The sequence below is a fragment of the Esox lucius genome, chromosome 10 (assembly GCF_011004845.1).
Source record: "Esox lucius isolate fEsoLuc1 chromosome 10, fEsoLuc1.pri, whole genome shotgun sequence".
Classification (NCBI taxonomy): Eukaryota; Metazoa; Chordata; class Actinopteri; order Esociformes; family Esocidae; genus Esox; species Esox lucius.
This window is the reverse complement of record NC_047578.1, coordinates 10,120,711-10,133,143: the sequence shown is the minus strand read 5'-3', so window position 1 is coordinate 10,133,143 and position 12,433 is coordinate 10,120,711. Positions and strand designations below refer to the sequence as shown.

Genomic DNA, 12,433 nt, shown 5'->3' with positions numbered 1-12,433 from the left:
CATAGCCTTTCTTGTTACGTTTCTCATTTAAACAATCTAGATTACCTTTTGGTCACATTAAGCAAGATCTCAATGGAGAACTAGATTAGGTAAGACTCATGAGGAAGACCAAGTATACAGACCAGACCAGTGAGGAATGACTGTAATGCTTGTATCTATACTGCCCTCTTCAGGAATCAGACAGACACAGCATTTTAAAATTGTGTAGTTCGAATGAGTAAATGACAGATTTCACAGATATGTTGTCAATGCAAACACTTTTATTGTAAAGAAATAATATTTTTTTCATTTACAAGATTTTCTCATTAGCATTGGCTTCACACCAATAGGGACTAGAAATATTACACATCACATTAAAGGTAAAGAATCATCAATACAAAAACAGATTTGTTTTATAACACAATATGCATAGAAATAATTATCATTAAATAACAAGGCGAATAAACGGTGAAAACCATTCCTCTCCAGACAGGAGATATCAGCAGCCTAGTTGCATGGCCTTGGACTGGGAATTGGCTGACAGCGTTCAACCAATCCTTGTATCTCCCCCACCTGAACACCATGGTACGTTCCAGACACTGTGGTTGTATGGACCTTACCATTAGCATACTGCTTAGCAAGGTGGGCCGTGAAGGGAATGTTGAACTTGTATCGCTTCCCCGCCAGCTTAATGGTACAGGACTGGTTGGCGGGTACCATGGCCGTGACAGTGAGGGAGTGCGTGATGATCTCGGTCACAGAGTTACCGTTGGTGTAGGTTTTCTCAGCCGTGAAACCAACTCCCGTGGAGGCAGAGATTAGAGGGATACCCACTGATATGGAGCTGGTTATCGCCAGGGAGTTGGAAATCCCAGTTTGCCAGAAGCTCTGTCTCTCTGTGCTCTCCTGTAGCTGGACTGTCTGCTGGACGGGCTGACAGTCCTGGTTGATCACTACGTACTGGCCCAGCATCACCGGGGGCTCTGACACAGTGGCCTTGTGGTCCACGTCGTACCTGAAGTTACTGATTTTCTGCGAATACCGATCTTTGTTGAGAGTCAGTACCTCGTAACCACTGGTATGTCTTGATACGTCACCTTCCCAAGCTACGTCAAAATAGCTTTTGGAGTAAGCTGAGCCTATACCTTGCTCTTTTCTTCCAACATAAACATTGTTGCTAGCATGGGTTTGGACTGGGTTGGGAGGAGTGTATGACTTGGAGGCACTCATCCATTCTAAAGGCTCAAGGTTTTCCTCGTTCACTAGCACTGTGAACTTGGGGTTGCGAGCTTCTACCGGGTAGTAGGGGCTGTAGCAGTACGGCCCGTACTTTGGGTTGTAGAAACCTGCTTCATAAACACGCCCGCTAGACGGAGCACAGATGTAGTCAGTACGATTAGCTCTCTTGTTGAACACACTGACAGCCCATGTTGGGAGGGAGCCGGACCATGTGACCCACTTGAGGTGCAGGTTGTTACCGAAAGAGGGTCGCCCTGAGCTTCTGGGCGTCAAAGAGGCCTTGGACATTGGTTCTGTGAAAAGAGGGAAAGAATAGTGGAGCAGACCAAACCTACATGGATTACTTCAAAAGATAAAAAATAGATGCACTCACGGAACTTTAATCTGTTATTGCAGAGGGCTAAGTCACACAGAATGTTTTTTTGTACCCTGTGATGACTATTCATGCTTGTGTGGGTCAATAGTTCCCTCTAGTGTAGGCAAAAATCGGAGCAGATATCTAACATCTATCTGTCATTAGAGACAAAAAACGGTGTAACAGCACCCCCTAGTGGTCCCATCAGCACATTTTATTATAAATATTAAATATGACCTTTTTTTTAGACAGATTGGTGTAAAAACAGTACGACTTTATTTATTAAAAAAATTTTCGATGATGGAAATAACCATTGACTCACCCAGAGCAGAGGAAACACTGTTATTTAGTCTTCTGTAATATCAGGATGGGCTGCATTTCAGTTACACACATTTCAAACCTTTTTACAATTTGTGCAAATTTGTGTCATTTGAATTACAGTCCAATGCAACAAGATACTTTAGAGCCGTGTTCTCAAACAGTGGGCAACAACCCAAATTTGGGTCATGGAATGTTTTGAAAGTGGGTGTCAAGTAAAGAAAAATGTTTAAGTAATTTAAAAAATAATAATAATAATAAAAATGCATATATTTAAAGACAAACTAAATCCAACAACTTATACCAGGTGATAAAATGTAATGTAAATGTAAAAATGATAATGAACACTTCTTTACAGAAAGAGCAATACTGACATGTTGACAGTAAAATAACATTGGGGTCATGTTATTATATTGTAATTTATAACCATCCTTGACTCTAAGTCACAGGGGTAAAACATCCATTTGGATTATTGCTAAATGTAAATTCACATTTTACTCTCTTATGTTCTAGGTAGTCTGAGTCATTTCCCTCACAAAGGTCAGAATGTGAATGTATAAATATATTTCACAGCACCGAATAGCACTGTTTCAGTTTTGGTCCATGCATTGTAGTGTTAGTACTCACCCTCTACTCTAGTTACCACGGTCTGGTTGATGTTGTTTACCAACTTCTGGTCTGACAGCTCTGGAAGCAGCTCCAATCCCAGAGTGCATTCCAGCACAACGAAACAGGCCAATAACACTGCCAGCCTCATCTGAAACAGAGAAGCAAAATGCACTTGAAAAAGGTTAAAGAAAATATTTTCTATGAAAACTACAGTCAGCGCCAAAATGATTGAACCCCTTAACAAAGAAATATTGAATAAATTAATATGAATAGTATTTAGGAAAGAAAATGAAAAATGTAAGATTAGAATTTTCTTTTGCTCTGAATCACCTTTGCTATTTAAGACTATTCTGACACTTTTCACTGAGCTAATATTTGTCAGGGAAGTCTAGTAGTTTGCTATTCTGCGAGTCTGCTTGTCTGAATGAGTTTGTATTTTAGGGTTTCTGTTTATATATGTCAGAGGATTTAATTTATTCCTGTAGCTCAAGTTAGCTGATGCAACTGATTAATGGCTTTGACATTGAGTCTATTGTTATATCACGATAAGAGTGCCACTTATTAACGAGGGGGCATCTTATACAACATTTGAAAAAGGCATAAATGTGTGTGTGTGTGTAGATTTTAGTTTTATAATTAGAATGTAATTCCTGCCTGGGCATGTGTTTCAGGTCCACCCTTGTGGGAGTGTGTGTGTGTAACTGTGTGTAACTGTGTGCACAGGGGTTCATAAAAAAAAAAACATCCAAACAAGGGATGCACCGTTGTTTAAATAAAGGTGTCTGTGTATTTTTGTTTATTAATTAACCATTTTATTTCCTGCCTGGGTGTTGTGTATTGCCCAGTGTACTGTATGGAGCTGTATAAAAAGCGTTTTTTTAAAAACGGATGAATGCTGAAATATGCATTCAATGTAATGTGCTGAGGCTGTGATTACCTAGTTTCAGGGATACTCCAGTAGTGGACATAATTTTCATAACACCTGAATGCTTAAAATCTGGATGTCTATTCAAGGTTAAAAAGCATAAAGTGTTATTACCCCTTTAAAATGTCAGACTTCAAGCAAAAGGTTTTTCGATGAACTGGATATTATTAATATAATTAACATACAAGTTGCCACAATATTATTTTCTTTGGCATTTAAATAAATAATAGTGCTTGGAGATACAGGTGCTTGCAAAAACACTTGTTCCTATCCACCCTCAGATTTTGTGAGAGTCTTATAAAAAGGGTATTGCTCAGTTGTTCCCCAAAGAAAACATTTATTGGTGGCCATGTGTTGTATTACTCTAAGGTAGAGCTTGGGGTAGAGTCTATGTCACAAAAAAGGTCCTGCCACAGAGACGAAGATACAGAGGACCCACTTCATGTTGCACAGCAAATCCAGGATGACCCTCATTCACAGCATATTTCAAAGGTAGCCTTACATATTCTCACACAGTTATAATCCCAACCCTAATCTGGACAGAAAAGGTCCTGGTCTTTTACTGAGGATGCTTTTCTTTGTTGTTGAAAATATTCATACTAATGAATCCAAAGGATCGTAACTCTACGACAGAACATTTTCACTAGTATCAAATGAATGTTTGAAGCACCTGTTATTTCAGTTCACCACGTGCCAATTTTATTAGTAGTTCTGTTTATGAGTTATTTATCTGTGTTAATTATTGGATTTTAGTTACTTAGTTATTGAGGTATAGAAAATGGTGTACCACTTGATTCTGTGTTTATCAGTCAGATGTTTGAAGTGATAAATCAATATCAGTATCATCACTGTGTCTGCTTCCCTGTTGGTCAGTTAATTAGTAGCTGCGAAAAGACCTGGTTTCATCAGCTGTCCGGGTTGCGGGTCTCATGATCCAACAGGGAAACAAAAGGGATGTGGAGTTTCTGGGCAGGTGTGGTTACACTCAGTTTGCGGTTGTTGGGCTGGTTGGATATACTGCCAAATTTTCTAAAATGACGAGGTGGATTTTGGTGGAGTATTGAGCATTAAATTATTTGACAACAGCTCTGGGGGACACTCCTTCAGTCAGCATGCCAACTGCACACTCTCTTAAAACTTGAGACAACTGTGGCAGTGTTGTGTGACTTTTAGAGTGACCTTTTATTGTCCCCAGCACAAGGTTCACCTGTGTAAAGATTAGGTTGTTTTTAATCCTTGTTGATATGCAGCACCTCTCAGGCGGACGGATAACCTTGGCAAAGGAGAAATGCTCACTCCATGGATGTAAACTTGTGCAAAACATTTGTGAGAAACACTTTTTGTGTGCATGGAAAATGTTGTGGATATTTTGTTACAGGCCATGAAACATGGAACCAACACATTTTTTTTCATATTTTTGAAAACCTGATACTAATCTTGAAAACCCAACCTAGTTGTTGTCTCATGTGGTACAGGTTTTTAAGACTAGTTTCTGATCACCACACTATTTCAGTTTATAATCACTGACTATACTGAGCTAGTTTCTGTAAAGAAAATGTCCAACAGGCTGAGGAGTTTGCAGTAGACCAACCTTATGTCTGTCAAATGAAATCCACTGGATAGGAAAGCTTTCTGAGGAATGTCTGAACATGGAATTTGGGGTTGGGTGAAAATAGCCTTTCATAGGTATGATCACACACTAAATTGTATGAATTGAATTTGCGGTAAACTTCACTGAATACGTCTTTCCACTGAGTTGCATTATGAAATCAACATCTGCAAGCATTTTTACTCAGAATTTACTAGCTGTGCTGCTAGTGGTAAACTAAATATTAGGCCAGAAAACACAAAACAAAATGCAAAATAGCACAAGAATAAAGTGAAAACATGACGATTAGGGAGCTGATCTCACCCTTGGACCAGACCTGGACACTGGTTAATTAGTACCACACCAGGGAGGATGAATAAATGGTTTCACTTCCTCCTCCAACCCAACCACATCAAACTGATACTTGACAAACAAAATAATCATCACGTGGGAGACAGTGAGACAGCCAATCAGAATAAATACACCTTTAATTGACTCATCAGAGACCTGACGATACAAACGCCACCACAGAGCTACCGTATGAAATAAAAGACCAATCAGGATACGGTTCTGAAATAACAGACCAATCAGCTTACAGAGCTCTGAAATAACAGACCAATCAGATTACAGTGAGACAATAGGACTGTACATCCTCAAGATGGCCGTTCCCTAAGCCCATCCCTCCCAATTTAGAGTAACTACAGGCTTATAACCCACTAGTGCTTCTCCAACCAAACCCCCTTCCTCATCTATATCTACATGTGAGAGCCAAGTTACAGAGAGAGTCTGCCCAACTTTAGAGCCCGACATCATTCGCTGCCAGCCTTGGGCATCTGAATCATCTATCCAACCATGCGTGATAATGACTTTGGTTGTGGTTCTAGTACTACTTCGTTTAGTTAGAATACTCATAAGCTTAAAGATTGTGACATTCAGATCATTTCACACATTATCTTGCTTTGTGGTTTGAAACATCAATGGGGAAAAACTCTCTCCTTACGTGGCTCTGACTTGCCTGGGTAGAAGTCTCTCTGGCATAGCGTCCACCCCCTGTACTGTATTGGACAATTACAGGTTTCCATCAACAGTTTTTACGCAATAAAGTCATGTAGTATATAAAGTATGTATATATAAAAGAAATAACAGGTGTGAAGGAAAATTAATTGCCTGTAAAATACTGTCAAAAGACAATTCGTTTGACTAATAGGGATCTTGTGTCAGTAAAATAAGATTGTTTCTGCAAAAACATTGAAAAAATAAGCAAAACGTCAAAGCAAACTTGGAGTCAAGCAGTGGTTAGGTTCTGTGTTCCTCCAACAACAAACTGGGAAATTGTACAGTTCGTTATGATGAAATGAATGCCATCGTTCTTCATTGGGTGGTGAACGCGAAAGGGGAGGAGCATGGTGCTTCTCTCCGCTAAACATTTAAGGTCATATTCTGGTTGCCGTTGGACAAATCAAAATGATCCTTCCCTTATCCTCCGTAGCCTCATAACCTAGTTTTCACTAGTCAATCGGCACCGTATTTGCGACCTGTTGGCCAGAACACAGATACCAAGTCTTACTTGACTTCGTTTTTCGGTAACAAAACTATCAGAACATTTGAAAATGTATGAAAACCCTTAACAAACTGTGTATTTGTTAACGGAAAACAACCTTTTATAGAATGTCATGGTGCACTGTTTTCTAAATCCAAATAAATGTGTTTTGTGTAAACTGCAATGTTGGGAACACAATATTTGCATTTCAATGTCGCCAACTGAATGGAAACCGAGCTAATCGCAGAGAGTGTAATGTTAGCTAAAGAGACAGGTACCCATTAGGCTCATTTTGTAATACTCTCCATCAGTCAATCACACACACACACGCACACGCATCTCAGTATGTATATGTACACAAATCCTTCATTATCTCCTACAGTAACTAACCCTACAGTATGGAAGGAGCCCAAAAACCTCTCATAGTAAAAAGACAGAAATCTGGAGGGCTTCTTCCATTCTCCACTACCTCTTTCTTCCTCCCTCTCCTTTCACCCCTCCCCCTCCCTCCCTCCCTTCACGGCTGAATCCCTCCCCTCCCTCTCCAAGCCTCCCTCCCTCCCCCTCTCTCCAAGCCTCCCTCCACCTCTCTCCAAGCCTCCCTCCCTCCACCTCTCTCCAAGCCTCCCTCCCTCCCACTCTTTTCAAGCCTCCTTCCTTCCCAAGCACCCCTCCCCCCCATCTCTCTCTCCAGGCCTGTCTGTAGTATTTCCAGTCTTTCACGAGGAAACAAACAGGCATGATGAGCCTTTACGTTTTGTCGGAGGTGGTGTTCCAGGTAAGGGAGGAGTGGGAGACTACATGAAATGAGAGACAGGGTGATGTCTGGTTTCTTTGAGTCTGGTTTGTTTCGGGGGGGGTGGAGGTACGAGGAGGTCTGTTCTGTTTCTGGGAGGTGAGGTACGGGGAGGTCTGTTCTGTTTCGGGGGGTGGGGTGGGCAGGTATGGGGAGGTCTGTTCTGTTTCGGGGGGGTGAGGTACAGGGAGCTCTGTTCTGTTTGGTGGGGGGGGGGGGGGGGGTACAGATAGGTCTGTTCATGTCTGTTCTTCGTGGGTCTCAGGACTAGGGTTAGGGTGATTAGTGTTTCCATTGTTGGTCTCATCCAGATCTCTACTGCTGATTCTGTCCAACTCCGCCTGGACATCACTCAGACCCAGCTTTGAACCTGCAACACACACACACAATTCACAAAGAGTTCACAAGATAGAAAAAAATCCTTATTTCCCATAATCATTTCCCTGATGTTTCAGTTGGACAAGCACCACCAGTTATTCCAAGAGAATCAAGGGAATTACATTTTTCCAAAAGACCTCTTTTAGGTGAAGGGAGCTACAAAAGACAGCTCACCAAAAATACTGGAAATGCACAACCACGGGGGCCTGCAGTGTGCCAAAGATATGGCTTTTCGGACTATCAGTGACAGTTAACTTCAAGGGTTAAAGTGTCTCACTAGGATGCAATATTGGCGTTTGTTTTATACACCAGCACAAAATGCATTCATTTCCAAATCCACCAGTTTTCTTGCTAAGCACTAGAAGCCCCTGTCCGACTGTGACAATTTTCTCAAAACAGAAAGTTGTGGATTTACACATTACTACAATGAGACCAACATATTACACTCCAGCAAAATAAAATCCGACATGACAAATGGGATGATTTTTGCTCGTGCCCGTTACACTATCAAATCCTAGTAAAACAAATCCCAGGCAAATCTAGAGAATAATCAGAATAATCAGAGTGACAGAGTGACAGAGTGACAGAGTGACAGAATGACAGAGTGACAGAGTGACAGAGTGACAGAATGACAGAATGACAGAGTGACAGAGTGACAGAGTGACAGAGTGACAGAGTGACAGAGTGACAAAGTGACAAAGTGACAAAGTGACAAAGTGACAGAGTGCTCCCTACCGGACTTTCGAACAGACCCTGGTGTGTTGTTGCCCGGCGCCGTGGCACCGGCCTTCTTAGTCAGAAGACTGTTGAAGAAGTTAGCCAGCACCCCTTCACTGGTCTGGCCTGCTGCGCACGCAGGTACACACACACACACACACACACACACACAGTTGGAAAACATGATATAAATTACTAATCCTCTCCATGTTGTGTGGGCTGTTCTCTTTACCCACGTATGCGTCATGAACTACCTGATTGGGGAATGGCGCTGGCTACATTGGCGGCAGCGGAACGATTGCTGGTCCTGGGAGAGCCGCTGGGAGGTCTGATACTGCTGGACTCCTGAAACAAAGACCCACATGGTGTCAGGAGAGGGGGAGGGAGGGAGACAGAAAAGAAAGAGCAGAGATAGGGAGGAGAACCTTACCCCTGGTCGCCCTGCAGACGCAGGAGGCTGTTTGGAGAGCATCGACTAGAGCCAGAAACACACACATTAGAGAACACCCCAAACACACACCAGAAAACAACCCCAAACACACAATACAATACAACCCCCCACACATTAGAAAACAACCCCCCACACATTAGAAAACAACCCCCCCCACACATTAGAGGAGGAACATGATGATGGTGAACATCATGTCACCATGTAACAAGTCTTACCTGTAGCTTGAGAAGAAACACCTGATCATCTTCAGCCTGAATCTCCTTCTCATGAACAAACTGAAAAATCAGAGGATGGACAGAAGGACAGGATTCATTATATTCTAATGGGACATTATGGGAAACATTGTATATATATACAATTAAAAGAAATAAACATTTGAAATATATCAGTCTGAGTGTAATGAATGAATATAATATACAAGTTTCACTTTTTCAATGGAATCACTGAATTAAATCAACTTTTTGATGATATTCTAATTTTATGACCAGCACCTGTATGTATGTATGTATGTATGTATGTATGTATGTATATATATATATATATATATATATGTATGTATGTATGTATGTATGTATGTATGAAATGTAATAACATTTTTCATTGCATCTTTCTAAATAGTTAACCACCAGTACCTTTCTGACAGGCGGTTTGGCAATGACCTCTTCAAAGTTGTCGTCTGGTTTCAGTGTCTGCAAGTTCTCATGGAGGATAGAAATCTTCTTCTCATTGTCCCACCCTGATGGACTAAAAGACAAGGTTACATACACACACACACACACACACACACAAACAAACACCAAAACACACACCGCCTTACATGAAGATGGTGTCCCTCTCCACAAGCTGAGCAGGGCAATGGAAGGGGAAACCGTAGAGCCTGTGAACCAGGTATTTATACAGAACATCCATGTTCTTCATCTCTTTAACAGACGTATACAGCAGAGAAGCCCCGTCTGACACAACATTAAGGACAGTTTCACTGACTATACCTCTATCTGAGGCAGGAACTCGGAAAGCATCCACCATTTTGGTTTTACAATGCATGCTGATAGGTTAGGGGTTAGAAAAATGTTATGGAACAGGGGTCAGGGTTAAAGCCGAGTGTGAGTGTGTGTGTGTGTGTGTGTGTAGGATACACTGTAGACAGAAGCGTCTGATGTATGATTGGATAAAGTCCAGGTGTTCGTCTTTGTAGTCATGCTCCTTCTCCAACGCACTGATGGCATCACACTGCAACACACACACACACACACACACAAACACACACACACGTTACAGGTTAAATGTAATCATTCTGATGTAGTCACATCCAAACACAGGACAAGGACCATTCCCGTGTGTACCTTAGTGCAGACCACCACCATGGGCAGTCCCAGGTTGTGTGTTAACGTGTTTTCTCCCAGCGGCAGAAGAACATTCTCCTCCTCTTCACTCCTCCTCTGGGAGGCGCTCTCCTCCCCGCCCGGCTCTACGTATTCCTGGAACTGCCTTACCACTGCAGAGACGGACAGCGTGCAGTTGGTCAAAGCCCTCGTCAAGCCAAGCAGAATCACACATGCTATTGTGCTCCAACACTGTCCTCAGCACCATGGCCAGACAATAACAACCCTGGTACCTGCCTGTTCGGGGTCAGTTCTGGGGTTTAAAGGTCTGAGGTCAGGGGTTCAGGGGGTGAAACATGCGCGTGCGACTCACGTCTGTTCTCCAACTCCCTCAGGGTTTCTGGGGGAACCCGGAGCTTGTCGACATGTTCCCTAGCAACCGCTGCCCACTTCTGTAGCGATTCCATGGCCACCCACGGCCGTGACATGTCCACGGTAATTAATAGCAACGAGTCTCCTAGCGCCTCTCGTTGAACGGCGACTGATTGTAGACCTTTATGGTACAGGTCTCCATCTAACAGCCAGGCATTACACCTGGTCTGGTCTACACATACATACATACACACACACACACACACACACACACACACACACAAACACACACACACACACACACACACACACACACAATTTTAGACATTCAGAGACTGGGTGAAAAGCAATTACGGTGTGAACGGTGAGTGGAAAGCTGCTATTGGTTACCGTCAATGTCGTCATCATGGACACTAAAGTAGAGGTATTCTAAGCCTCGCCCCTTCAGGAAGTCCTCAACACCCTGTAGCTTAGCAACCAAGGTGGTCTTCCCCGAGCCCACTTCCCCTATACACACACACACACAGAGATATTTAAGACCTATGTACAACAAAATAAAGGAAAGTACATTACAATATTCAACTATTAGAACTAACAGTTTACACCGCATAGTAGGCAGCCTTCCTCACTCAAACATAGATGCATGCAACACACACGCACACACACACACACACACACGCACACACACACACACACACACACACACACACACACACACACACACACCCTGATTAGCCTCTGTAGCAGAGGATTATCCTGGGCGTTGGTACTGCTAGGCGGATGTTGATGACTGGACTGAGAGACAAGAATCGCTAGACAGACAGACAGACAGACAGACAGACACAGACACAGACACACACACATATTTATAAAACAAGGAGAGATTCCCACCCATGACCAGCACATTTTTCCCGGCCGGTAGTTTAGATCTAGAGTGCGTCGATACTTCGCTCAGAATAGCAGACCTGCAGACAGATGGATAGATCAGCCCGTTAGCTAGCTAGCTAGCTAGCTAGCAGACTCTCTACATCGTGGCTAAGTTGAGGAATAGCAAATATAATACAAATTATAATTTTAACTAGCCCACACTAGCTAGCGTGCCAACTGTAGTTATCAGCCTGTAACCAGCACGTATCTAACTGGTGTCACTGGGCAGTTAATCTGCCAGCCAATGCTGGGATACAGAAAACTAGCTAAGCCAGCTAGCTAAACTACATCATCAGACTCAGCATCACCATTCATTCAGCAAGCCTGGCTAGCTAGCTTGCTAGCTATCTTTGCACAGCCAAGCTTTGCAGTAGCTAGCTGTCAGACGGGCTGTCAGTCTGAGCCTGAACGATAACAGTAGCTCTCCATCTCAAAGCTGCTCTAAAATCTAAACAAACAGGTGTCAGCTGTTCCCACCATAAATCATGTCCATCTTCGTCTTCGGCGTTTGATTGTTCGCTTGTGCTGTTTAGTCCACTGTTGTTAGAGGATAATAAAGCACTCTTCCCTGACGACGCCATCTTCCCTACTGCTCTGTCAACCAACAAAGACCCGGATGGATCGCACATAGTCCTGGGCGTGGTCGTCCCGCAGACTGCTACAACAATCTTAATTAATTAATTATTCTACAGAACAAGATTTACTTTATTAAAATATGTATTTTACATTCGTATTGCTTGTGTTTAAAATTAAAATTATTCCAGTTGGTACACTACAGTTAACATATTTTTCAACCTTACATGGAGGTCCTGTAAATACAGATGCTGAATAACCATTACAATAAGTCTGTTATATTACCAGTAAAGATATATATGCTGTAATCAGATGCATTCTGGGGCCTTTTGCAGTTGTAGCCT

At 42.4% G+C, this 12,433-nt stretch overlaps 2 protein-coding genes across 5 annotated transcripts; both read right to left on the bottom strand.

Moving 5' to 3' along the window:
* Positions 1–301: 301 nt before the first annotated feature.
* On the bottom strand, positions 302–3,157 carry LOC105012483 (natterin-4). 3 transcript variants are annotated; one of them, XM_010873356.4, is made up of 3 exons: positions 2,831–3,157; positions 2,519–2,648; positions 302–1,511 (listed from the first exon to the last, which is right to left on the bottom strand). In XM_010873356.4, the coding sequence occupies exons 2-3, from the start codon at positions 2,646–2,648 to the stop codon at positions 487–489; spliced, it is 1,155 nt and encodes a 384-aa protein (XP_010871658.1). In that variant the 5' UTR covers positions 2,831–3,157; the 3' UTR covers positions 302–486. The 3 variants fall into 3 exon arrangements, with proteins under 3 accessions (XP_010871658.1, XP_019905734.1, XP_010871659.2); XM_020050175.2 differs by lacking the exons at positions 2,519–2,648; positions 2,831–3,157 and adding an exon at positions 1,647–2,512; XM_010873357.3 differs by lacking the exons at positions 2,519–2,648; positions 2,831–3,157 and adding an exon at positions 1,592–1,707.
* Positions 3,158–7,541: 4,384 nt separating this feature from the next.
* LOC105012482 (cytoplasmic dynein 1 light intermediate chain 1) lies at positions 7,542–12,144 on the bottom strand. 2 transcript variants are annotated; one of them, XM_010873354.5, is made up of 13 exons: positions 11,994–12,144; positions 11,481–11,554; positions 10,980–11,096; positions 10,591–10,821; positions 10,239–10,390; positions 10,032–10,125; positions 9,713–9,848; positions 9,528–9,639; positions 9,111–9,170; positions 8,875–8,919; positions 8,699–8,789; positions 8,463–8,570; positions 7,542–7,719 (listed from the first exon to the last, which is right to left on the bottom strand). In XM_010873354.5, exons 1-13 carry the CDS (start codon positions 12,095–12,097, stop codon positions 7,589–7,591), a joined length of 1,455 nt encoding a protein of 484 aa, XP_010871656.1. In that variant the 5' UTR covers positions 12,098–12,144; the 3' UTR covers positions 7,542–7,588. The 2 variants fall into 2 exon arrangements, with proteins under 2 accessions (XP_010871656.1, XP_010871655.1); XM_010873353.5 differs by having other exon boundaries at positions 7,543–7,719; positions 8,463–8,573.
* Between the last annotated feature and the right edge of the window lie 289 nt (positions 12,145–12,433).